At 39.8% G+C, this 22,500-nt stretch overlaps 3 protein-coding genes across 11 annotated transcripts in view; all 3 read left to right on the top strand.

Annotated features, from left to right (window-relative positions):
- zbtb7b (zinc finger and BTB domain containing 7B) overlaps positions 1–4,171 on the top strand; it is a 27,765-nt gene extending 23,594 nt beyond the window's left edge. For all 3 annotated transcript variants that reach the window (XM_083558386.1, XM_083558387.1, XM_083558385.1), the window contains 2 exons: positions 1–494; positions 913–4,171. The exon at positions 1–494 is cut by the window's left edge and continues 486 nt beyond it. In XM_083558386.1, coding sequence (XP_083414512.1) covers positions 1–494; positions 913–1,390 — 972 coding nt within the window. In that variant the 3' untranslated portion in view covers positions 1,391–4,171. The remainder of the gene's footprint in view (positions 495–912) is intronic.
- Positions 4,172–4,405: 234 nt separating this feature from the next.
- khdc4 (KH domain containing 4, pre-mRNA splicing factor) lies at positions 4,406–13,091 on the top strand. Of its 7 annotated transcripts, none has more exons than XR_014536296.1 (13): positions 4,406–4,564; positions 6,154–6,298; positions 6,569–6,694; positions 6,824–6,903; positions 8,284–8,336; positions 8,599–8,711; positions 9,217–9,474; positions 9,584–9,641; positions 10,181–10,371; positions 10,461–10,652; positions 11,488–11,575; positions 11,862–11,947; positions 12,429–13,091. XR_014536296.1 is itself a non-coding variant. In XM_083558233.1 (13 exons), the coding sequence occupies exons 1-13, from the start codon at positions 4,536–4,538 to the stop codon at positions 12,647–12,649; spliced, it is 1,665 nt and encodes a 554-aa protein (XP_083414359.1). In that variant the 5' UTR covers positions 4,406–4,535; the 3' UTR covers positions 12,650–13,091. The 7 variants fall into 7 exon arrangements, 5 of the variants coding, with proteins under 5 accessions (XP_083414359.1, XP_083414358.1, XP_083414357.1 ...); XR_014536297.1 differs by having other exon boundaries at positions 11,865–11,947; positions 12,429–12,491; XM_083558233.1 differs by having other exon boundaries at positions 11,460–11,575; positions 11,865–11,947.
- Positions 13,092–16,915: 3,824 nt separating this feature from the next.
- fdps (farnesyl diphosphate synthase (farnesyl pyrophosphate synthetase, dimethylallyltranstransferase, geranyltranstransferase)) lies at positions 16,916–22,197 on the top strand. Its single transcript, XM_083551617.1, has 10 exons — positions 16,916–17,152; positions 17,484–17,624; positions 18,246–18,386; positions 18,624–18,704; positions 19,130–19,252; positions 19,399–19,487; positions 19,649–19,721; positions 20,773–20,850; positions 20,967–21,101; positions 21,375–22,197. Exons 1-10 carry the CDS (start codon positions 17,150–17,152, stop codon positions 21,573–21,575), a joined length of 1,065 nt encoding a protein of 354 aa, XP_083407743.1. The 5' UTR covers positions 16,916–17,149; the 3' UTR covers positions 21,576–22,197.
- Positions 22,198–22,500: the final 303 nt, after the last annotated feature.

Raw genomic sequence — 22,500 nt, 5'->3', positions numbered from 1 at the left:
GAAAGAGCAAATCACATTGAGAGCAGCAAAAAGACACCATCCCGCAGGAAACAAGACCGTCGCAACGTTGAGAAAGCAGCATCACCTGTACGTCTGGCATGGAATACACAATCCAAGGTGGACAAGCCTAAATATGAAGCTCCAGCCAACCCTGCACACAAACTCCGCCCCCCACAGAATGGAGCCTCACAAAGCACTCAGCAAGTGGAGCTCATGAATGGAGGAGACCACTGGCATCCACAGGTTTCTAAAGAGGAGGAGGACTCAAAACCTGACAGTCTCACACCCCCTCCAAACCACACCCCTGCTCAAGCTGAAACAGGAATGGGTGGGTCAGTAGAAGGTGTAGCCAGAAAGAGGAAGTCGCAGGCGCCTCAACAGTGTCCCGTCTGCCAGAAGATCATCCATGGAGCAGGAAAGCTTCCACGTCATATGCGGACACACACAGGCGAGAAACCCTTCCAGTGTATGACCTGCGGCGTTCGCTTCACACGGTGTGACCTTTCACCTTTCTTTTAGTTGAAATAAAATAGAATGCAATTTTGCATATTTCCAGATCAGTTTTTTTATTTTATTTATTTATTTTTTTTAGAAAATGTTTGTTCTATAACTAGCTAACCACATGCTCAAGAACAGATTAAATATCTATTTGCATTGGAACTAGTGCTATCATCTAGTAAGTAGTCAATGTGAGATAGACCAAGATGTTTTAGTAAAACACAAAACATGACTTTATCTTAAATGCTAGAACTTTGTCTGGTTTGGAGCTATCCGTTGATGGACAGTTAAACTGGTTAGCGATTGTTAAGGTACTGTACCCTAGCCTCTAAGCGGTGGTAATAAATTTGGGACACAACTGTTGGAGCATGTGGTGTGTTTATCTGATCTATGCGTGTCATGTTTCCTTCACAGGAATGATAAGCTGAAGATCCACATGCGGAAGCACACAGGTGAGCGGCCGTACTCCTGCCCCAGCTGCCCCGCTCGCTTCCTGCACTCCTATGACCTGAAGAACCACCAGTCCCTGCACAGTGGTGCTCGGCCCTTCGAGTGCCCACTTTGCCACAAAGCCTTTGCCCGCGAGGACCATCTGCAGCGTCATCGCAAGGGCTTTGCCTGCCTCGAGCTTCGCCCACATCTGGAGCTCCGCCCACGCCGTTCTCGGCACGCTGCCTCTCCACACTCTCCAGTGTCACCAGTGCCGTCATCTCCAACATCCTCATCATCCACTGCACCACACTTCCTGTTCCGGCAGGATGTAAACAATCCGGGCGCTTCATCACACGGGCCAGTGATCCCTGGAAGCATGGCACATTCCAGAATCCTTCAGTGGAGGCTGATGCAAGAGAGAGGGGACACAGGATGGAGGGAGGACGAGGAGGAGTCTTAGCCTGTGTGTGTGTGTGTGTGCGTGTGCGTGTGCGTGAGACTATGCCGCTACTTAAAGACCTACTTAATGTAAAATAAATAACCAGAAATATTAGCAAAAGAAATCTGAATCGGAGAAACGGGTTATTTTTTTTTTTCTTTTCTTTTGTGTTGTTTTCATAAAATTCAGTCACTTTTGTGTGCAACACTGGAACGTCGGTGCTTTGATCTCATGCACATTGTGTTTAATCTTTAATAACTCAAATGTATAATAAGTGATAGATTTATGTTAATATATGCAGGGGGAATTAAATGTAAAATTAAATAATACTGTGAGTTTAGAGTTTGAAAGAGGTGTGTGTGTGTGTGTGTGTGTGTGTGTGTGTGTGTGTGTGTGTGTGTGTGTGTGTGTGTTTCACGGTGTTTCAACAGTACTTTTTTTTTTTTTTTTTTTTAAGGACGCAAGTACCTTTCTAAGATTCTGTTTAAACACTGTGAATGGTGGTTTATTGCTGAAACGCTGACACCTGCTGGCGGAGGACAAAACTGCGGTTCTTCACTTCAGAATTGTAAACTCCATTACTGTTTATAACACACCCTCGACTTCCCAATCCCTTGCAATGAGAGGTGCCCAAACTTTGCCTGAAATCTAACTAAAATAATGTCCGTGGGGCGAAAATTTATGTTGCATTGTATCAAACGTTATATTAAATTTAGAGTTGCCATGGTTTCTCTCATTTATGATGTGATTTCAAAAAATAAATAGATAACATAACACTGTAACTTGCTTAACTAATGCAGTTCTATTTATAAAGTTCAAGTACAGTAAACATTTTACAACAGTGAGAAACAATCAAATGTATATTACTATAGAGTTATATTTAAAGACAATATTTAAAACCAAGGACATTAAAAAATACACACACACACACACACACACACACACACACACACACACACACACACACACCCCTTTTCTATTTTTTTATATATGGCATGGTGGCCCAACTTTAGCTTTTGGGTTCTAGTTTGGGCATCTCTCTTCTAAAGTGTACCACTTTAATGTAATATCAAGACAATATACACACTATTTATTAGTTTCCTTCACCTAGTTCATCCTTCAAGTTCATTCACCTACTTTAGCTAACAAGTTAATTTGTAAATGATTATTCCTTCATACTTGCATGCCAGTAAGGCAGCTGATGGCATTCTATAAAGATTCAATATTTTTAAACCATGAACACATTCACTTTAGCTTGTATGTGAGGTAGCATTCATGATAACTAGTCAGTGTGCTAATTAGCTTTGATCATCAAAATGCTCCCCAAGAGGCATAATACAAGAACCATACAGTTAACCATATAAAAACATTACAAAGTTAGATTATTTATATAAAATGGAATGACTCCTAAATAGCCAAAATGACAATAAACAATTTATGAGGTAAAGTGTTAATAATAATAACAGCTAGTTTTTATCAGCTGGCATGCAAATGAATTGGTGATACTTCATTTAAGCAAGATGAAAGTGGAAGTGAGGAAGTGTTAAAAGCAGGATTGGAACTTGACCGATTTCTGAAGTGAACAATAAGTTTAGCGGTTACAATCGTGAATCTTATTATTATTTACAGGAAGTTCATGTCACTTCCTCTGTATATAAATATAAATTGCTATTTGAGTTATTTTTGGTTTTGTTTATTAGTCGAATATTTAATATTTGTTAAATATTTTGCTTTAAAATCTATACGCACACGCAAACACTGCTGTTTGTCTCTCTGTTGATAGCAATGCCACAGTGATGAGGTGAAGGGCGTTAACTTAGCAGGGACATTGTGCGTTTACACACTATTGTTCAGGTGTTTTAGTACTTATATCTGTTTTTACTTTTCTATTAAAACTGTCTTAAATAATGCATCCATAGTGCACTAGCCCTAATGAATGCAGTAATCTGCTTTCACTGGAGATCCAGTGCACTGTTAACACTGATGAAGTTTCTATATGGACTTCAATTGCCCCCTGAACCACAGGTTTTATAAACTTTTGAACCAGGAGCTTAGTTGTTTTACTGAGTGAGCATACAAATCTGCAGATCTGCTTCATTTGCTTTTTACTGCAGAGTTGATGCTTTTCTCTGGACATGGAACGGGGTGGAATGTGCTCTTCTGTATACAGCTGATCATATACTATCTTTACAAAATAGAAACCTTGTGCTTGGATTTGAATCTCTGGTTCCTCAGACTTTTACCAGACATTCTGGTCAATTTTGATGGTTCTGGAAATAATTGATTCCTTGGACAGTTTGAAAACCTTTGGTTTCTCAGGTAGATCCAAATCTATGTTGTTCTGGTTAGTGACCAGGTTAACAGATTGTTGATTTGCTTTTTTTGCTTTTTTTTTATTGATTTAAAGAAAACAATCTGAATAACTGAATCAGCCTTGTGTGATTTAAAGAAAGGTTTTAGATCCGTGTGAGTAAAACTGCCTTCAATTTCTCAGGAATTACAAAGCAATGCACTGAAGAGAGTATGTAAATGAGAATGCAAATGAATATGCAAAAAGAGTGGTAAATATTGTTGTCCTTTGTTTATTTTTGTGGAAGAAAGATAATATAATATTTGAAATTCTTAAATGGATAATTATAGAAATCTATATGATATAGAATTATAGTTTATTACACAGATATGGGTGTTAATGGGGCAATCTAACATTTCTAACACTGTTAATAAGCACAGATAATTGAATGCTGTACATTTTCTGTGGTGTAAAAATACGTGTTCAATAAACACAGAATATTCTAATAGCAATCTCTTATGGATCTTCTGGACCTTTATTAGTTTTGCGTTGTTTGTGTTGATGAAAGACTTGTTTTGTTTAAAGATTCATTAAGAAACTTCCTCACGACTGTAGAACAGTTCTAAGATGTTTTTGATATTATATATAATAAATATTAAATGAGCATATTATGCCTGTACAAGGAATTTAATTCATTATAATTATTATTATTAGTAGTAATAGTAGCCTGGTTTGGTCGTGGGGAATAGAATGCAATCATCATATTCCATGCACCGGAAGTGGAGGTAGAACCGGAAGTGATCGAACAGTGTCTGTTTTGATGGTGATCGTGGTGGTGATTTTATTGCAGGGCGATTAAGTTACATTTACAGATTGATGTCATTTGGTGAAACTCAGAACAGCGGGTGAGAGCTTATTATTCAATCGTTTTATTACTTTGTACTTAGGATTTTATCCAGAATAATATACAATCTGTAATAGCGGATTAGCTATCAGAGCGGCTAACACCTGCAGTTTTACAGTATGTTAGTCTTTAGTAACTGCAGCGTCCGGTATCTAATACAGGGATATGGAGTTTATTCCCACGTTAATTACAAAGTGATTATGGTGATCGGTGATCTGCTCGTTAATTGAACGGAGCCCGGATACTAAAGTAATGCTTATATTGGCTAACGTAGCTGATCAGGGGGGTTATACTGTATACCGGACTGCCTTACTTCTGCTGTGAGATTATTATCATTTATATGCACATTAGAAGAACATCATTATATACCCCACGTGTTTGTGCCTTTCGATCAGATTAGGATATTGTTTGGAAAACTGGTAAAGTGAAAGTAAGAACCAGTTTAAACCAGAATGTTATCTGTCCCTGACAGGAAATACATGTGGCAGAATACTTCTTCAGGGTCAGAAATATTACAGAGAAGGATTCGTACATAATGCAGGCTCAGGGATCACAGTCTAGTCATAGGGAAGGGCAGACACAAGCAAATATGGCTTCCAATGGAAGTGTGCAGTGTAACTGTGAAATTGTTGAGGTGGAGAGAGAAGCAAAAGGTGTGTGCTATCACTGTATCATTTGAAAGAGAAGTAAAAGGAAGAGTGTGTGCTATCACTGTCGAATTTAAAAGAGAGAAAAAAGCGAAAGAGAACGCGGTGTCACTGTAAAACTGGTTGAGGGTGAGACAGAGGAGCACTCTCCTTCGCTGTGATTCCCACATAGATAATGTTTTCTAAACTGCATGCACAGTTTCCTAACCTATCAGAAGTAAAGTGGTGTTAGTGTGGGAGAGCAGTCACACTCCTACTGCAGCTGCTTTCATTTTTACATTTGTTATTCTCTCTCACAATCCAATTAATGACCGGGTCACCTGACAATTACATACACTCCACATCAATATCATTTATTAATTTTCTCAGTTTTTTTTATTTATTTTTTTATTGTAATTGTTATTATTGCTTTTTTAAAATCAATTTATTATTTATATCTGCTGATGCATTGTCAATGTTGTATGTAAACAGTCATGCTAGTAAAGTACTTTATAACTGAATTGAGAGGGAGAGAAACACAAGCAGTGTGTCTTTTCTTACTCCTGTGTTTCAGATACAGATCAACAATATGTTTAGAGAAATAGACATACAGTAACGGAATTTCCTGGATAAATTTAAGCAGGAAAACAATCAATTACTTTGTACCTTGGAACATAAAAAGCTTTAAACATCCTCATCTGCGCATGTCAAAATAAATTTTCATATTTCATTCTGTTGGTTGATCAAACCTCAGATACTAATATCACTGTGCAACACTTTTAATAATATATGTTGGGAATGTTGCACATTTTTATTTTTAGGATCTAATTTATTATTATTTTTTTATCTTCCGTGGCATCTAAATATACCAGTAATTTTCAGGGAAGTGGGAAAAAAAAAAATAGATTTACATTTTCAGCCAGAAGTTGCATGGAATGATTTGGAAGTGTGTATATTTGTCCAGGCGGCGTAGTAAATGGGACCAGGCCGCTCCGTCTTCTGGCGCTCTGGATGCCGCCGCTGCCGTCGCTGCCAAAATCAATGCCATGCTGGTGGCTAAAGGCAAACTGAACCCAGCACAGATTAACACACACACACCCGGGGACACGGTGAGCACATGCACACACTTGGGGACACAATAAGAACACAAAAGCAAACTTGGGGAAAAGTAAGGACCTGAATACATTTGGTAACATCATGAGGGAATAAAGTGAGAACAAACACACACACTTACATACACAATAAGGACACAAACACATACATGGGGACATAGTGAGGACTGAAACACACAAACACAATCACACGGTGATGATTCGAAATGTTAACAGAGCATATGTTTGTTTTTTCCTGTATTTGTCAATCCCTTTTTTTGTCTGTAGGCTGCAGGTGGAGGAACTAAGAACTCAGCAAAGGCAAGGGATGACCTGGTGGTGGCTGAGGTGGAGATAAACGATGTGCCACTCACTTGCAGGAATCTGCTGACCCGAGGACAAACGCAAGATGAGGTCAGAGGTCACGCCTACTTTACACCAACATGACACTAGAGTGGGAGACACACTGTAGGAGACACACTAAGTGTGTTATTTGTTCAGTGATAGCTATGTGATTGTAATTTCTGTAAAATGTGTGTGTAGATCAGCAGGGTGAGTGGGGCAGCTGTGTCCACCAGAGGGCGCTACATGACCGCAGAGGAGAAGGCCAAAGCTCTTCCCAGGTGCTACACCTTAGTAACAGGACCATCTTATCATTGTTTACAGCTTCACATGCAACAGCAGGTTACTGCTGTATTCAGCGCAGTCTTTATCTCCAGGGTGATATCTGCTAGAAAGACTGTGTACTTCAAATAAAATTTTTATTTGTCACATACACATACATACAGTACGACATGCAGTGAAATGCTTTTTACGTCTGTGTTAAGCATAAAAAGGAATAGAATTTAAGGATAAAAATAAAACCTAAAAAAGGTAGATAAATAAAAAGTTAAAAACTATATAAAATATAAATCTATCTATCTGTGTGTGTGTGTGTGTGTGTGTGTGTGTGTGTGTGTGTGTGTGTGAAAATATATGGATTATACATGGATGTATAGGGCAGATATTGACAGTACAAATTAAAGTGATTTAGTGATTGTCCTTAAAGTGGCACTGGCTGTGCAGGTCCAGAGTTGAAGTGTCTCTTGCAAAAAAAAAAAAAAAAAAGGTTGTGCAGAGATGAGTGAAGATGGAGAAAGAGGTCCAGTACTAGATCCTGGGTGTTTCCTCGTTTAAACTCTGAATGGCCTACATGAAGCTTCTTCTCATTCTCTCTGTGTTTGCATTTAAGGAGCGGAAGCGTTTTCCTGAACGCAGCAAAGAAAATAGTCTGTTGTTGGGATGGCTGAGGTCCTTCACAATCTTCCTGGCTCTGGTCCGGCACCGTGTGATGTAGATGTCCTGCAGGTCAGGGAGCTCGGTGCGGATAGTACGTTCAGCTGACCGCACCACCCTCTTGAGGGCTCGCCTGTCCTGCATGGTGCTGTTCCCGAACCAGGAAGTAATGCTACCCGTCAGAACGCTCTCAATGGTGCAGGTCTAGAAAGTTTTTAGCACCTGGGAAGGAAGTTTAAAGTCCCTTAAGCGTCTCAGATGGTACAGACGTTGCCGTTTCTTCTTCACCAGAGTGTTGATGTGAGAGGACTAAGACAGGTCCTGTGTGGTGTGAACACCTAGGTACCAGAAACTGTCCACTCTCTCCACTTGGGTCCCGTTGATGTTTAGCGGTTGGTATGACCGCTCCTGCTTTGTGCTGAGGTCTACTATCAACTACTTAGTCTTGCTGACATTCAGGAGAAGATTGTTCTCCTGGCAAGGTTTTTAGTCTCCTGTAGGTAGGCCGTCTCCTCGTTGTTGGGGATCAGGCCCACTACAACAGTGTCGTCAGCAAACTTGATGATGGAACTTTATCTCAGTGTTTATCAGTCTTTATCTCCAGGGTGATATCTGCTAGAATGACTGTGTACTTTGTAAATGTTTTCTGGTTAGTACTATTTTTCTGATTAATGTTAATTATTGCTGACTTGTGTAGTGTAACAGTGATGGTGACTTCTTTGTTTCAGTGACCGTCCACTCTACCTCCATGTCCAAGGCCAAACCAGAGAGCTTGTGGACAGTAAGTTCACGTCATTCTTCCTGTGAATGAGTGAGTGAGTGAGGTGAGTGAGGTGAGTGAGTGAGGTGAGTGAGTGAGGTGAGTGAGTGAGTGAGAAGGAGGTACAACAAAAATATTCAGATGTGACTTGGTAGCTACTGACTAAATATTTGTCAGAATATGTTTGGTACATTACAAGAAATTAAGTAATTGAAGTGTGTGTGTGTGTGTGTGTGTGTGTGTGTGTGTGTGTGTGTGTGTGTGTGTGTGTGTGTGTGTGTAGAGGCTGTGAACAGGATTAAGGAGCTCATCACTAATGGAGTGGTTAAAGCGGCAGTGTCTCAACCCCCTCCCTCTATGCTGCCTCCCGCAGGACCCAAACCTCACTGTCCTGGGGTAATAATATACACAAACAGAATGTGCTGTAGCTGCTTGCTTGAGAGCCATGTTCATCAATTAGGGTATGATTTTAGGGAAACAGAGATCAGTATGTGAAGTGAGACATTTAAATATTAACGTACAGACTCCAACTTTTAAATATCAGGGAACAACATGTATCATAAATGTATCGTGTAGATCAGATTAGAGTTCTCATCACTTGGAACCCACTCGTCCTGCTGAGGATGGCTCCACATGGACAGCCTTCATGAGATTAGAGTGGATGGTGCCATTTTGCCATTCACCTCTGCTTGTTCACTAGGGATATGTTGATCAATTTCAATCCTAAATCCGTGTATTTCTGTAAATTTGCTTTGTGACGATGCTCATTGTATAAAAGGGCTATGCAAATAAAATGTAAATGTGTCGAATCAGGACGTCCTGATTTGGGAATCATTCCCAGTGTATTGGAGGTGAACTGTGCATGTCTGACTGCCTCTCGTACTTCTTGTGTGTTTTTAAGGTGAAGGTGTTTGTGGGACTGGACCATGCTCTTCCTGGTTTCTCGGTGAAGGAGCGGGTTGAGGGACCAAACTGTTTTTACTTTCAACACATCCAGAACGAAACAGGAGCCAAGCTCTTCTTGCGTGGTCAAAGGTCGGGCTGCATTGAGCCAGCATCTGGGCGAGAGGCTTTCGAGCCAATGCACATCTATATTAGTCACCCTAAACCAGAGGGTATTGCTGCTGCTAAGACGCTCTGTGAGAACTTGCTGCAGACGGTAAGTACATACACACTCACACACACACACACACACACACACACACACACACACACAGAAAAACACAAAGAATAGAATTCTGCTAATTGGCTGCTGCTTTTTTTCTCAGGTACATGCAGAGTATTCCCGCTACCTAAATGAGATGAGTGCTGTAATGCCCACACAAGGTCACCATCACCATTCATCACCATTTTCATCACCATCTTCATTATAAGCTTTATTATCACCATCATGTCCTTTAGCATAACTATTATTAACACCATTATCCTTATACTCCACATTATCAACTCTATTGTCATCATCTATTTCCTCATAGCCTTCAACTCTCATAAAATCTTTAGTCATGACCTAAATTCTTTTCATTGCAACCGCCTCTTCATTATAAACTTCATCAGCATCAACACATTCTTGGATCTCAAAAACCTCATTATTATTATTATTATTATTATTATTATTATTATTATTATTATCCATACCTTCAACATAATCTTTAACATTATAACCATCATTATTAAACTATCATAAACTGTATCGGTATGATCAAAACATGTATCATAACCCCTCATTATTCTATTCATAATCATTATACCCATCATCATAATTATGTCCAACAACATTAAAATCATTATAAACCTCATCATAACAGTCATCATCAAGACCTCCACACTTTTCTAATTTTGTGTGTGTGTGTGTGTGTCTGTTTTAGGTTTTCTCCCCCCTCCTGGAGTAAATGGTATGCCCCAGTATTACTCCCCTCCTGTGCCCCCTGTGGCCCCAGCGCCAGCTCATTACCCCATTCCCCCTCCGACAGTATTGAACACTGCAGCACCAGAGCCTACAGTACCCCCTACTGCCCCATATCACATCACACCCCCACTCACGGCCAACCACACACAGGTAAGTTACCCACGTGCACATGTAATGTGAATGCGTTAGTTGTACTTGGTATTGTTTTGTTTGACCAGATCCGTTATTTTCCTGTTTAGCCCCTCCCACCAGCAGTGTATCCACTTGTGGCTCCACCCCAACATATGATTCCATCTCCCGTCAAGCCTGCAGCTCCACCTCCCTCCAAACCTGTGTCTCAGACAAAATCAGTGGCTCCACCCCCTGCCCAGAAACGCCGCTTTACTGAGGAAGTGCCTGAGGAGAGCGATACCGGCCTGCTGGGATACCAGGTACACACACCATCTCACTCTGTGCCTCTGTCTCACACTGCCTGTCTCTCTTACACATTTCCTCTCAGTCTTTTTTACATATTCATTTTAACTATAAACCAGTCTTGTTATTTTTCTCTGTCATTATCTCTTCGTTTTTCTCACTGTCCTTGTGGCTCTCTTCCAATGTTGTCTCTTTCTCTCACTGTTTATCTTCTTGTGTCACTGTTCCTTATTTTCTTACTTTCTTTGTCTCTGTCTCTCTGTTTGTCTCCCAGTTTGTCTTAGTCACTTTCTGTCTTTTTAAGAGCCTCTCTCCATGTCTTTCTCTCTCTCTCTCTCTCTCTCTCTCTCTCTCTCTCTCTCTCTCTCTCTCTCTCTCTCTCTCTCTCTCTCTCTCTCTCTCTCTCTCTCTCTCTCTCTCTCTCTCTCTCTCTCTCTCTCTCTCTCTGTTAGTCTGTTTGTCACTCTCCCAATCTCTGTCCTCGCTCATCTCTCTCTAAAACCGCTTGTGTTCTTGACCCTCTGTCTGTCTCATACTTGGCTAAAACCCATAACACTATACTTTTATAAGTTAAACTACTTCTAAGTGCTGGTGAGTAAGAGTACACACACACACACACACGCACACCACAGTACAAACACACACGCATGTGCACACACACCACTGTACACTCGCACACGCCACTGAGGGCTGACGTGTGGCGAGTGTGGCTTCTGTACATTGCTCAGTGTACATGTGTGTGTATACACCTGTGTGTGTACCTGCCTGTGCGTGTGTTGTGTAAGGATGTGTGTTAATAGTATTGTGTGTTTTTCTGCTCATAGCATGGACCCATTCATGTGACTAATTTAGGTTCAGGCTTCTCAGTGGGCAGCCCAGAGACTGCAGGAACACAACACAGCATTTCTACTTCCTGTGGGGAGAGACAGGAGAGAGACAGGTACGTACATACACACAGTGCCTGTTATTTTATGAAGTGAGGATAGGAGTGGACAGGAGAGCAATGAGGACCTGAGACGGGAATGACCTGGAGAAAGATTTATTTGAGAGAGACAGGAGTAGGAGACATACGTGAGGGGGAAACAGTGTGAGTCAGGAAAGGGTATGAAAAAGAGAGAAAGACATGAGTGTGATGAAAAATGTGGGAGAGACAGGAATAGGAAAGGAGAAAGAAGTAGTAGAGGAGCCAGATGGCAGTGTGATGTAATACAGATGTCCATCTCCAGTAGGCAGATGATGCCCCCTCTACCCCCTCCACTGAGCAGTCGAATGAAAGAGCAGAAAAGTGACGAGAGAACACACATCTCCCTGGGTAAGACACATACTTATCATATATCTCTGATACAAGCAATGTCAGCCATTGTTTGTTGTGGACTCTCAGAAGCCCCTTTCCTTCTCCTTCTCGGATTGGCTGGTGGATCCGTCAGTCCCTCCCTCTCTCAAACGGATGGCTTGCGCGTCCGTGTGTGTAGACGTGAGGCTAACTGTGCTCTCTCTTGTGTTTGTGTGTTCTCTCTCTCTCTCTCTCTGTGTTTTTTTCTTTTTCATGATCCATGGGCTGATGTGGTGGGGGTGGGACCACCTTCCTTTCTACTTCCTGATTGGATCCCTTCAACATTATCCCCCACCAACCGACCAATGAAAACCGTTCTTCATTCTTCACAACTGCTGATGGTCAACACCGTGTGTGTGTATGTGTTGCATTGACTATTTGCTGCTATGCCGGCTGGTTCTCTCTCTCTCTCTCTCTCTCTCTCTCTCTGTCTTTCTCTCTTTGTCTGTCTGTCTTTCAGCTCCTCAGGTAAAGCGCATCAGGACGGGGTTGGTGTCTTACTCTGGAGATTCTTCTGATGAAGAGGAAGAGCTTGCATCTCAGAAATTGGGTGAGGCCAATGTAGTTGGCTCCTCCCATTCAACATGGACTGCTGGGACATTTAGATGTCCTGCCTCCTCTCAGCCAAAACAGCCCAAAACACAGACCACACAGTCAATGCCTTTCTGGATGGCACCATGAGAGGGAGGTGTAACACACACACACACACACACACAAAAACACACACACACACTGCCTTGTGACAAGAATTTCCTGGGCACAGATTAAGTTATGTTTTATCCACCAATTGTAAACTTTGTAAACAATTGTGACATTATTAGTTTTTCTTTTCTGTAGATATATTAAGACAGCTGTGTGCTAGTACAAGCTCGCCATCTCTTTTGCAATTGGTTGATAAAATGTAACAAATGTGGCTTTGTTACAAACCAGAGACACCTGTTACATGGCTGCATCAATACACTACACACCCATTTCTGTTTCTTTCTGCTTACAGTAATCGTGAAAAACATTCATTAATGTGTAAATAAGTCATGTAACAGACAGGACGTGATGTACAGGTGTAATGTAATGAACTGGAGAACAGTGTGAGTGTTTATTTCTCAGAATAAACTGCTTTATCTTACATCTGTTTGGTTGGTTTGCTTATGGTTAACACACTTTGATGTACCACATACACAGATGCACACTAGGCATGTGCATCTCCATAACTGGTGCGATTTGCATCCCAAAGCATATCCAATGATACAATACAATTTAAAGATAGCTATGAAGCAGCTACCGATGCAATGCGATATGTTTATGCACCCCTATTACAGTGTGGTGCAATCCGATTTCGATTTGATGCACCACAATGCGATACGGTGCAATGGAAATATTATGATTCTGACAAATTCAGTATGGTACAGATAGTTCGCTTTTATTGCTTTGCTTCAGACAGACAGCAAATTATTAATTTACTTCTAAGTGCCTTCTGACTTCTAATGTATCACAAACAGACCTTAGTAGTGCAAAAAAAAAATTTAATAAGACCAGACATTCTGTTCTTATTCTGTCTCCAGGAAGATGCATCTCTACCTCTGTTATGTTAATCTGTATTCTATGTCACTTGCAGGAAATTCCTCGGTCTCCGTAGTGTTGTGATACATCATATTCACATAGCAGCAGTGGTGCTGAGAGAATGCGGTTTGAAAAACAGTATAGTGAGGAGAAATCAATCTACATATTAAATATTATTCACAAATTATTGGCCACTTTATAAAAAATAAAAGTGCAGCTCATCTATAATAATATATAAATAAATAGGTTTTTTTAACCGATGCAAATATGTTACAAATTATGCTTTGTGATACAAATACCAACTTGTATAAGATACAAGTTCAAAACACACTTTTTTAAAATTGATGCATCACATTAACTTTTTTGCTCGTGCACCGAAGTGAATCAGTGAATTGTTACATCCCTAACACGCACGCATTTTTCGGGCTAATTAGTGACCCCAAGTGGACATATGGTGAATCTATGCACTGGTAAACAGGACAACATTAAAGTACAAAAACCAAGAACATGCTGATAAGTGGTTTCCAGGTGTGTACAGGTGAGGGTTTGTCACAAGGTTATACTGAAGGGTGAAGCTTTGTTGCTTCATTAATAAAGAATTATTCAAGGAGATTGTTGAACGTTACAGGGATAAACAGATTATAAAATACGGTTCTCTTTTATCATCTCGCGTTCAAGATCCACCTATGGGAAGGGCATCCGTTCCTGACCTCTGCAGAAGCATCCAATTGCACCACGTCTGGCTTGACAGACAGGAGCGCGTGCCCAATGGCAGGTAAGGGAACGCCCCTTACCCGAGTGCATAAGGCACCTGCACGCGCTACCTTTCCTCGGTGAGCATGTTCACTTCTCGTGCAGCAAACGGGGCAAACTTAGTGGATCTCTCCACTCGATGTTTCAGAGAACCGGGGTTACGAACAGTAACTTATTGATTTATGTTAGTGCTTAAGTATATCCATAAAAAGCAAACCAAGGGTGACTGCGGCACGGAAAACCCGCCTAAGATGGTATGCGGGAGAAACCAGACTCAAAAGGGAACCCGTCCTCGTCTGGGTAGCACTGAATGTCCATTCATTATAGTTCCATTATTTTTATGTGTACTGTTTATTGATGGGTCCTTAAATGCAGAACTATTCATATTAATTGCAGTCCAAATCCATCCTAATAGTTGTTGAGTTGCTCATTAACTGTGGATCTTTAGGATTTTTGGGTAGATCCGTCCTCAGCTGCACAGAGAAAACTCCATCCAGAGGTACAGCTTCAGGCAAATCCGAAAAGAAGAAAAGGACAGGATGACCGGAGCAGTAACAGAGGAAGCTTAAAGCCAATAATCTTTTTCTTACTTCTTTCGGGTTCTCCCATTAGGGGTCCCCACAGAGGATCATCCGTCTCCATTCCCCCCTGTCCTCTACATCTGCCTCTGTCACCCCAACTACCTGCATGTCTTCCCTCACCACATCTGGGAGACTCCCCTTGGCCTTCCTCTTTTCCTCCATCCTCAGCATTCTCCCACCGATATCCCCCATGTCCCTCCTCTGCACATGTCCAAACCATCTCAATCTCACCTCCCTTACATTGTCTTCAAAACGTCCAACATGCACTGTTCCTCTAATAAACTCGTTTCTAATCCTGTCCATCCTCATCACTCCCAACGAGATCACAAAGTCGCTGTGATGGTGTAGCAAAGATAATGCGCAATAAAAAAACTTGTACTTCGATTTGACAGGAGCTGCTCAGTCTTCCTACTTCTGTTTTCTCATTTACATTCTCAGCATTTGCCAGATGCCCTCATCCAGAGCGACTTATTCATACAGCTGAGCAGCTATGGGGTTAAGGGGCCCAGGAGTAACAGCATGGTGTAGCTGGGATTTTAACTCCCAACCTTCAGATCCATATCCATAGTTGTTTTCTGGGGGAGGTGTGTGTGTGTGTGTGTGTGTGTGTGTGTGTGTGTGTGTGTGTGTGTGTGTGTGTGTGTGTGTGTGTGTGTGTGTTCAGTATGAGCATTAGTGGCTCGTCACATTAACAGACTCAAGATTTGTGTTTTGCTTTTCTGCTGTGACAATGCAAACAAATACCCATATGGCTCCACATATTTACTTTTTCTGTTGTAAATCCATTAAATCTGTGGTTTTTCATCATGCTACAGTCTCTGATTTACTTTGGTATGAAACTAGTTTTGTTTTGGTTAGAAGACAACACTTTACACATGTAAATAGTTAACAATTCCATGTTTTAATGACTTTATTTTGACTGAAATTCTGATGTAGTCCAGAGCTGACTGCTTTGACTCAATATGCTCCACACCTCTGAACCTTTAATATAGTTTGTGTATTTATTTATTTATTTTTTCGTTCTAGGTCAAGTAGAGACTCAATTTGAATGAAAAATGATTTTAGAAGAAGCTGCTTCTCTCCTGAATAGTAGCTCAACAAAAAAAATTTTGCTTGGCGCAACAAGTTGTAATGTGGTCCCCCTTGTGGACATTGACCTCTACTACAACCTGTGTAGTGGAGGGGTGGAGTTATTTATGAGATGTTCTGACTTTTAGTTACATTTTCTCAAATAAAATTCAAATAGTAAAAACTATTGATGTGATGAGTGACTGTTTACTTATATATGTCAACTTGTATGCCTGTATGTTTCGATTGTGTAAAGCTGTTACATCCCCAAATGTTACACACACTATTGCTGCTGTATATTGAAACAAGTTTTAAAGTAACTTCTTTATCTTAGATGACGCACAATTCTGCTATTTGCACTACCATGCACTCTCACACTTTATGTACATTACTGATCTGCCATATACTCTGTATATTGTGTTCTATTTACTACTCCTATAGTCTGCATTGTCTCGTAGAGTCTAAGATAAATTTATAGTGTTATTTATGTCTCTACCTTTGAGAGTCAGCTGGAACTAAATTCCTGATTGTCAACACATTTGGCCATAAATCTGATTCTGGGGAAAAAAAATGTCATTAATAATTAATAGTATACATCTGGACTCTACTAAGGGGTCTGGGAAGGGCTTGTTTTGGAATGTTATGATCACTATTAATAATATTATCTGTATTAAGACTAGATGTAAACATCATAAGCTATTGTTTTTTTGTTTTTTTTATTTATCAGGGCTGAGTAATAGTTATGCTAAGTCATTTACATTCCTGAAAAGAAAAGAATCATTCGAATGGAATCGGTTGAGATTAAGAATCGAATCATTGGAACTAATTCACTCGAGTCACTAAAATGAATCGATTTGTAACATCAGATGGAACGTTTTGAATGCGCCGATCTTCGCCCCGCCCACTCGGAGTTCCCATTCGTCCTTCACGACGAAGCCCATCCTCGTTCGATTGCGCCAACCAATGAGATCCTTTGACGTCATATGAAGCTTTCCGAACACGCTCCTCGACAAAGCGTCCGAAAAGTCTTCCGGGATATGAAGTGTACAAATGGTCGTATTAAACCTGTATCGAAGCGAAAAAAAACTACAATACCCAAAACCCCTCCCAATTTTGGTACGTCGAGTCTTACGGCACCCAGCAGGTAAAATAAAACTGCACCCAGGGTTGGCAGAGTAATGGTTTGTGGTTGTCATTAACCCAAGACAAGGACGAGGACAACATGGTGAGATATCATTTTATTTGAATGTTTCAGAAAGGAGATTTTTCTTCAGTTTGTTTCTCTACAATCATGTTTTTGTCTCAGCTCGCTGTAGGAAATAAGAGTATGTGTTTATAGAGAATATTTAGTCTTTCAGCTTGTGAAGTAATGTAAGGTTATTGTTTAATTGCCTGTAATAAAATCAGCCTGCATATTTAAATAAGGTTTTTTTTGTTGCTAAATATAATAAGACAAAGTTGGATTTTAGGCCCACGAGCATCTCATTATGATGTAAAATCAACAGGCTGGAAGATAAATGTGTTCATCACCTTGATTCTGCATTCTTTGTTTTCAGGGAGACAGAAGCTGCAGTAAAGCTGGTCACCTGTCAGACCCACAGCTTTTTGACCTATATTTTGAGAAGCTGCTGTGTGAGTTGACAGAGCAGGATTTCACAGACCTGGTACTTGCTGATGCAGTGAACAGACTTAGAGAGGTGAGTTCTACCTCTTCATGCATTGATGTGGAGATGGAGAGAGAGAGGGAGGTTATTACCGATACAATTATGGGTCTTCCTCTTTGCATTTCCTGACCTTATAAACAGTCATCACATATATTTCTTCCACGGTTTTGCACCAAAAATATTGTCGAAACCATTGCTAAGTTCATGAATGAGATTAATTAGTTACCATAACATGCTGATGAAAGTTCATTAATTCATTTTCTCATCAATTCAGTATGTATTATAGTTCATTAATTGCTCATGCACAGCAACAAACAATTATAGAGAATGACATCTCCCAGCTTACAGTATTACCTTCAGGATAAGGTCACTCATTTTTTACATTTCTGACAATAAAAATAAAAGTTATGGTTTGCGATATATTGTCTTTAGACCATAAGAAAAGGCAAGAACTATATATATATATATATATATATATATTGACTTAAAAAATGTCCAACAGTAAGAAACAACAATATTAGAATAGGGCATTAGGCTCTTTCATATACAGTACTGTGACTTTTTTTTTTTTTATTAAAATTTTTTTTTTAATTCCTGCCTTTGAATATTTTAGTACTTTTATTTTAGTTGTTTATTGCGCTCTATGGTCTTCAGGTACTGCGGTACAATGCCACAGGAGGCAAGAGGAACCGTGGCCTGTCTGTGATTGGTTCACTTCGTGAGTTGATTCCACCCTCCAAGTTGTCACCTGAAGATGTGGAAAATGCCCTGTTGGTTGGATGGTGCATTGAACTGGTAACTGGTGAATTTGGATATTTTCTTTGTCCTTTCCTTGCTGGAATAGGGAATAGAAATATTTACCAGTTGACAAGCAGACACTGCTGTAATTTGCTCTAAGAGCATTTATCATATGGCATACATTTAAATGCAAACAACATTTCCCCGATCATGAGATCATAATAACCATCGATGTGTGTCCATTTCTAAAATCTGTTTTTCTTTTCTGTTCTTTTATTTCTCTTTCCTCTTCAGCTCCAAGCTTTCTTCCTGGTAGCAGATGATATTATGGATGCATCTTCAACACGAAGAGGGCAGCCATGCTGGTATAAAAAGGTAAGCCTGAGTGAGCCATGTGTCTTGTAATAACATTAATAAAATCCGACTTTTGTATAAATATAAATTGATCATGATGACCGCAGCTTGCATTACATGTAATGTTATGTAGTCAGGAGAGTTTTTTAAATGATGGAAAAAAATAAATACATTTCGTAACACCCAATGACAGATTCTGTAGCTGTGAATGGCAAACATGATATTTAATGTGTGTCTATTTAATGATCTATGTGCAAGTTAATTTGTAGATGAAGGCCCATCTAATTTTGATTCTATGTACCTACCAGAAGTGGAGTTGCTGAAAAAGGAAAATGTAATATTTAGGAGATTACCTTTATAGAGTTACTGGGATTGTGTTACTAAGTGCTCTTAATGCAGAGTGCAGTATTAGATTACTGATTTATGTCAATGTTTTCTTATATCAGGAAGGTATTGGCCTGGATGCTATTAATGATGCTTTTCTCCTGGAGGGGTCCATCTACCGCCTTCTGCGAAAGCATTGCAGAGGGCAGCCCTACTACGTCCATTTACTGGAGCTTTTTACTGAGGTGGAAATCCTTCATTAGTCAGACATTAGAAACAATCTTATGTCTTCACATAGGTTATTTGTGAAATCGCATCCAAATGCTTAGTGATTATTAAACTGAAGGTTTACTTAGTAATGTCCTTAACTGGGGCGTGTCATTTGCTGCAGACATCGTTCCAGACAGAGCTGGGCCAAGCCCTCGACCTGATGACTGCACCCCCAAACAAGATCGACTTAAACCGTTTTACCATGGACAGGTGAGACTGTATGGCTTATTGTTTAGGAAATCTATAAATGAGAAGTTGTAAATAACGCAGAATCCCGTGCAAAATATTAACAATTGACGTGAAACGTGTCCGTGTGCATCATCGTCAGTATCTTCTGTCTTTTGACTTTAATTGATTTGTTTTTGTTTCAGGTATAAAGCTATAGTGAAATACAAGACTGCATTCTACTCGTTTTATCTCCCAGTGGCAGCAGCCATGTACATGGTGAGTGTATGGTAAACTTAATTAACCCATAGAGTAAATTTCTAATTACGATGAAAAAAAATATTATGTATTATATGTTCTCAGAATGTTTACATATCGACTTAACACTGGTAGTTTGTATTCTGTGGATTGCATTGAACAGATAACTTTTGACTCAAAACAGCCTTCGTTTTTCATGGCATTGTTTTCACAAGATGTTGAAATAATTTCTTCGAGATTCTGGTCCATGTTTATATGATTGCATTTTGCAACTCCTGCAGATTTTTATATATCTGGTGACTGGAAAGGCCACTAAGGAACGTGGTGCATTATCATGCTGAGAGTAGCCATGAGAAGATGATAAACTGTTGACAATGTAACAATACAAATATTGTGAGGCATTGATGAAATGACTGATGATTGGATTAAGAGGCTGAAAGAGGCCATTCCACGAAAACATTTCCCACACAATACACCACCTCCACCAGCCTGAACTGTTCATGCAAGACTCAAGGATTCATGCTGTAGGCACCATATACTGACTCTGCCATCTGTGCGCCCCAGCAGAAATCCAGATTCATTAGACCAGGTTGCGTTTTTGTAGTTTACGACGGTTTAGATTGATGAGTGTGTGCAGATTGCAGCCTCAGGTCTCCTACACGCTCTTTTGCTGTTAAATCTCATCTGCCTCGTGTATTGAATGTGTTGTGTTTTTTGCTCAACACGATTGTGTAGAATGTCTATCCAAGTTATCGTAGCCTTTAGCTAGTACCAGTCAACCCTTGATACGAATGTTATAACCACATGATTAATAATAATTCACAAGCAAATGCATTCCATTACACTGATTTGACTGTCAGTGGTTTATTTGGGAGGTGAAAGTGCACGATTTGCACGTTTGTATGCACGAACCACTATAAAGGACACATTTTAAATTGTTTTGAATATAATATTTAAATATATATTTTGAATTATTATTTCATCGTTACACCCCTTTTCTTTGTATGCATTGCAATGTAAAGAAGAGAACTGGATGGCGCTGATGTTAAATTTGTTGTTGCATTCACTACAGGCAGGAATTGACAGTGACGTGGAACACAACAATGCTAAACTCATCTTGCTTGAGATGGGCGAGTTCTTTCAGATTCAGGTACCAACATATATTAGCCTTCTAGCTACACTTGTACTAAATATATTTGCAATTAATTTCCTTGTGTCCATAATATAGCATGGTTTGCATATCCTGCCTTGATTACTCTTTGTTAGGATGATTACTTGGATTGTTATGGTGACCCTGCAGTAACAGGCAAGATTGGCACTGACATTCAGGACAATAAGTGCAGCTGGCTTGTGGTGACAGCACTGAGAGTGATGACTCCTGAGCAGAGGGTGGAGCTAGAGGTGAGAAAGTGACTAAAATTGATTAATCGGTTTCTTACATACGTCACTGACAAACAAGAAATGTGTGCTGACAAGGCACTGAGTCAGAGGGTAACTCTATCACTTCTGGTATCCCTCGTTCTGGATGTGTAAAATGCAGGAAAGAAACTGCTACAGTACTCTGTACCAAATAGCTTGATACACTCAGAAACTGTCTGTTCTTTTATAGCCCACTTTGTTTTTTATATGTGTTCAATTTAACAATGCCTTACTGTGTATTGCTGTGCCTCTCAGGGATGCTATGGCCGGAGTGATGCTGAGAGTGTAGAGCGGGTGAAGGCACTGTACGACACGCTGGACATGCCCCTCAGATACCACCAGTATGAGGAAGAGAGCTACCTGCGACTCCAAAAGCTCATCCAGGGTCACGCTCAAAACCTTCCCCACGCTGTTTTTCTGAACTTTGCCAAGAAAATCTATAAGCGGAACAAATGAGACTTTTTTTTTGTTGTTGCTTTTATTTTTTGCAAAAGTATAGAAAGTCTGTAAAATATGTTTAATGCAACACAGCACTAAAAAAGGAAAGCCATGATATATTTCTAGTTAGAAAGACGCTGGAATAATATTGAACCTGCCAGTTGTTATCAGCTCTGATAGCTAGAATGTTACAGTGTAACAACACTTGTACATTATACAAACCAAAAAGAAATGAATTTTATTTTTATATAATTATAGTTGTTCAGAAGGGGTAACAGCCGTCGTGTGCAAACGTAGTTGAGTGTAGTTCAGTTCACCGGGCAGTGATTGGTACCGATCTGACCTGTCACTCTTTTCTCCACAGTGGCTTCTTTATTTGGCAGAGTGCATTGTTTAAAGACTCAACTATCGCCCATTTTCTGAACTCAACTTAGAAATCCCCAAAATGTTCACCAGACCCACCAGAAGCGAAAGAGCTTTCTGCTTAGAACTGTTTAAAGATTTTGAAATGACTTACTGTATAAAAAAAAATAGACTATTTTAAATATAGTTTAATTTATAATATACAAGTGAAATGTGTTTCCAATCCCAGCCACTTTTAAGATGGATATCAATAAAACAGGATTATATTATATATAAAGTTGCTGTGTTTGTTTTCTTTAACAGTATTTTAAATAAATGTCAGTCTGTGGTTGAATAAGTTTGCTGTAGTGTAATATGTGTATAATGGCATTATAAGCACTCTAAAGTATTAAGGTGTTTGTCAGGCTAGTGCTGAAAGATAATCATTTTTATAATCAGTTTTAATATTAATTATATGTTCTTTATGGACTAAAACCACCTCTTTTTATATATTTCTAATCGTTATGAACTGGGCCTGCATCTAGTAAGCTGTAATTAATTATGGTGCAATGTATGACCTGTTTTATTCCATAAGTAGTGT

The sequence above is a fragment of the Silurus aristotelis genome (genome assembly GCF_946808225.1).
Source record: "Silurus aristotelis genome assembly, chromosome: 1".
Lineage (NCBI taxonomy): Eukaryota > Metazoa > Chordata > Actinopteri > Siluriformes > Siluridae > Silurus > Silurus aristotelis.
Note: the sequence above shows the minus strand (reverse complement) of the source record. Positions and strands in the feature narration are given on the sequence as shown.

What these genes read in the sequence shown, in the direction of transcription:
- khdc4 (XM_083558230.1), top strand. Translation starts at nt 4,536, where the DNA reads ATGTCATTTGGTGAAACTCAGAACAGCGG. An exon ending in AAGGCCAAAGCTCTTCCCAG is followed by an intron (nt 6,904 to 8,283) that starts GTGCTACACCTT and finishes TCTTTGTTTCAG; the next exon opens with TGACCGTCCACTCTACCTCC. An exon ending in GAGAGACAGGAGAGAGACAG is followed by an intron (nt 11,576 to 11,861) that starts GTACGTACATAC and finishes GTCCATCTCCAG; the next exon opens with TAGGCAGATGATGCCCCCTC.
- fdps (XM_083551617.1), top strand. An exon ending in TTGGATGGTGCATTGAACTG is followed by an intron (nt 18,387 to 18,623) that starts GTAACTGGTGAA and finishes TTTCCTCTTCAG; the next exon opens with CTCCAAGCTTTCTTCCTGGT. An exon ending in AACCGTTTTACCATGGACAG is followed by an intron (nt 19,488 to 19,648) that starts GTGAGACTGTAT and finishes TTTTTGTTTCAG; the next exon opens with GTATAAAGCTATAGTGAAAT.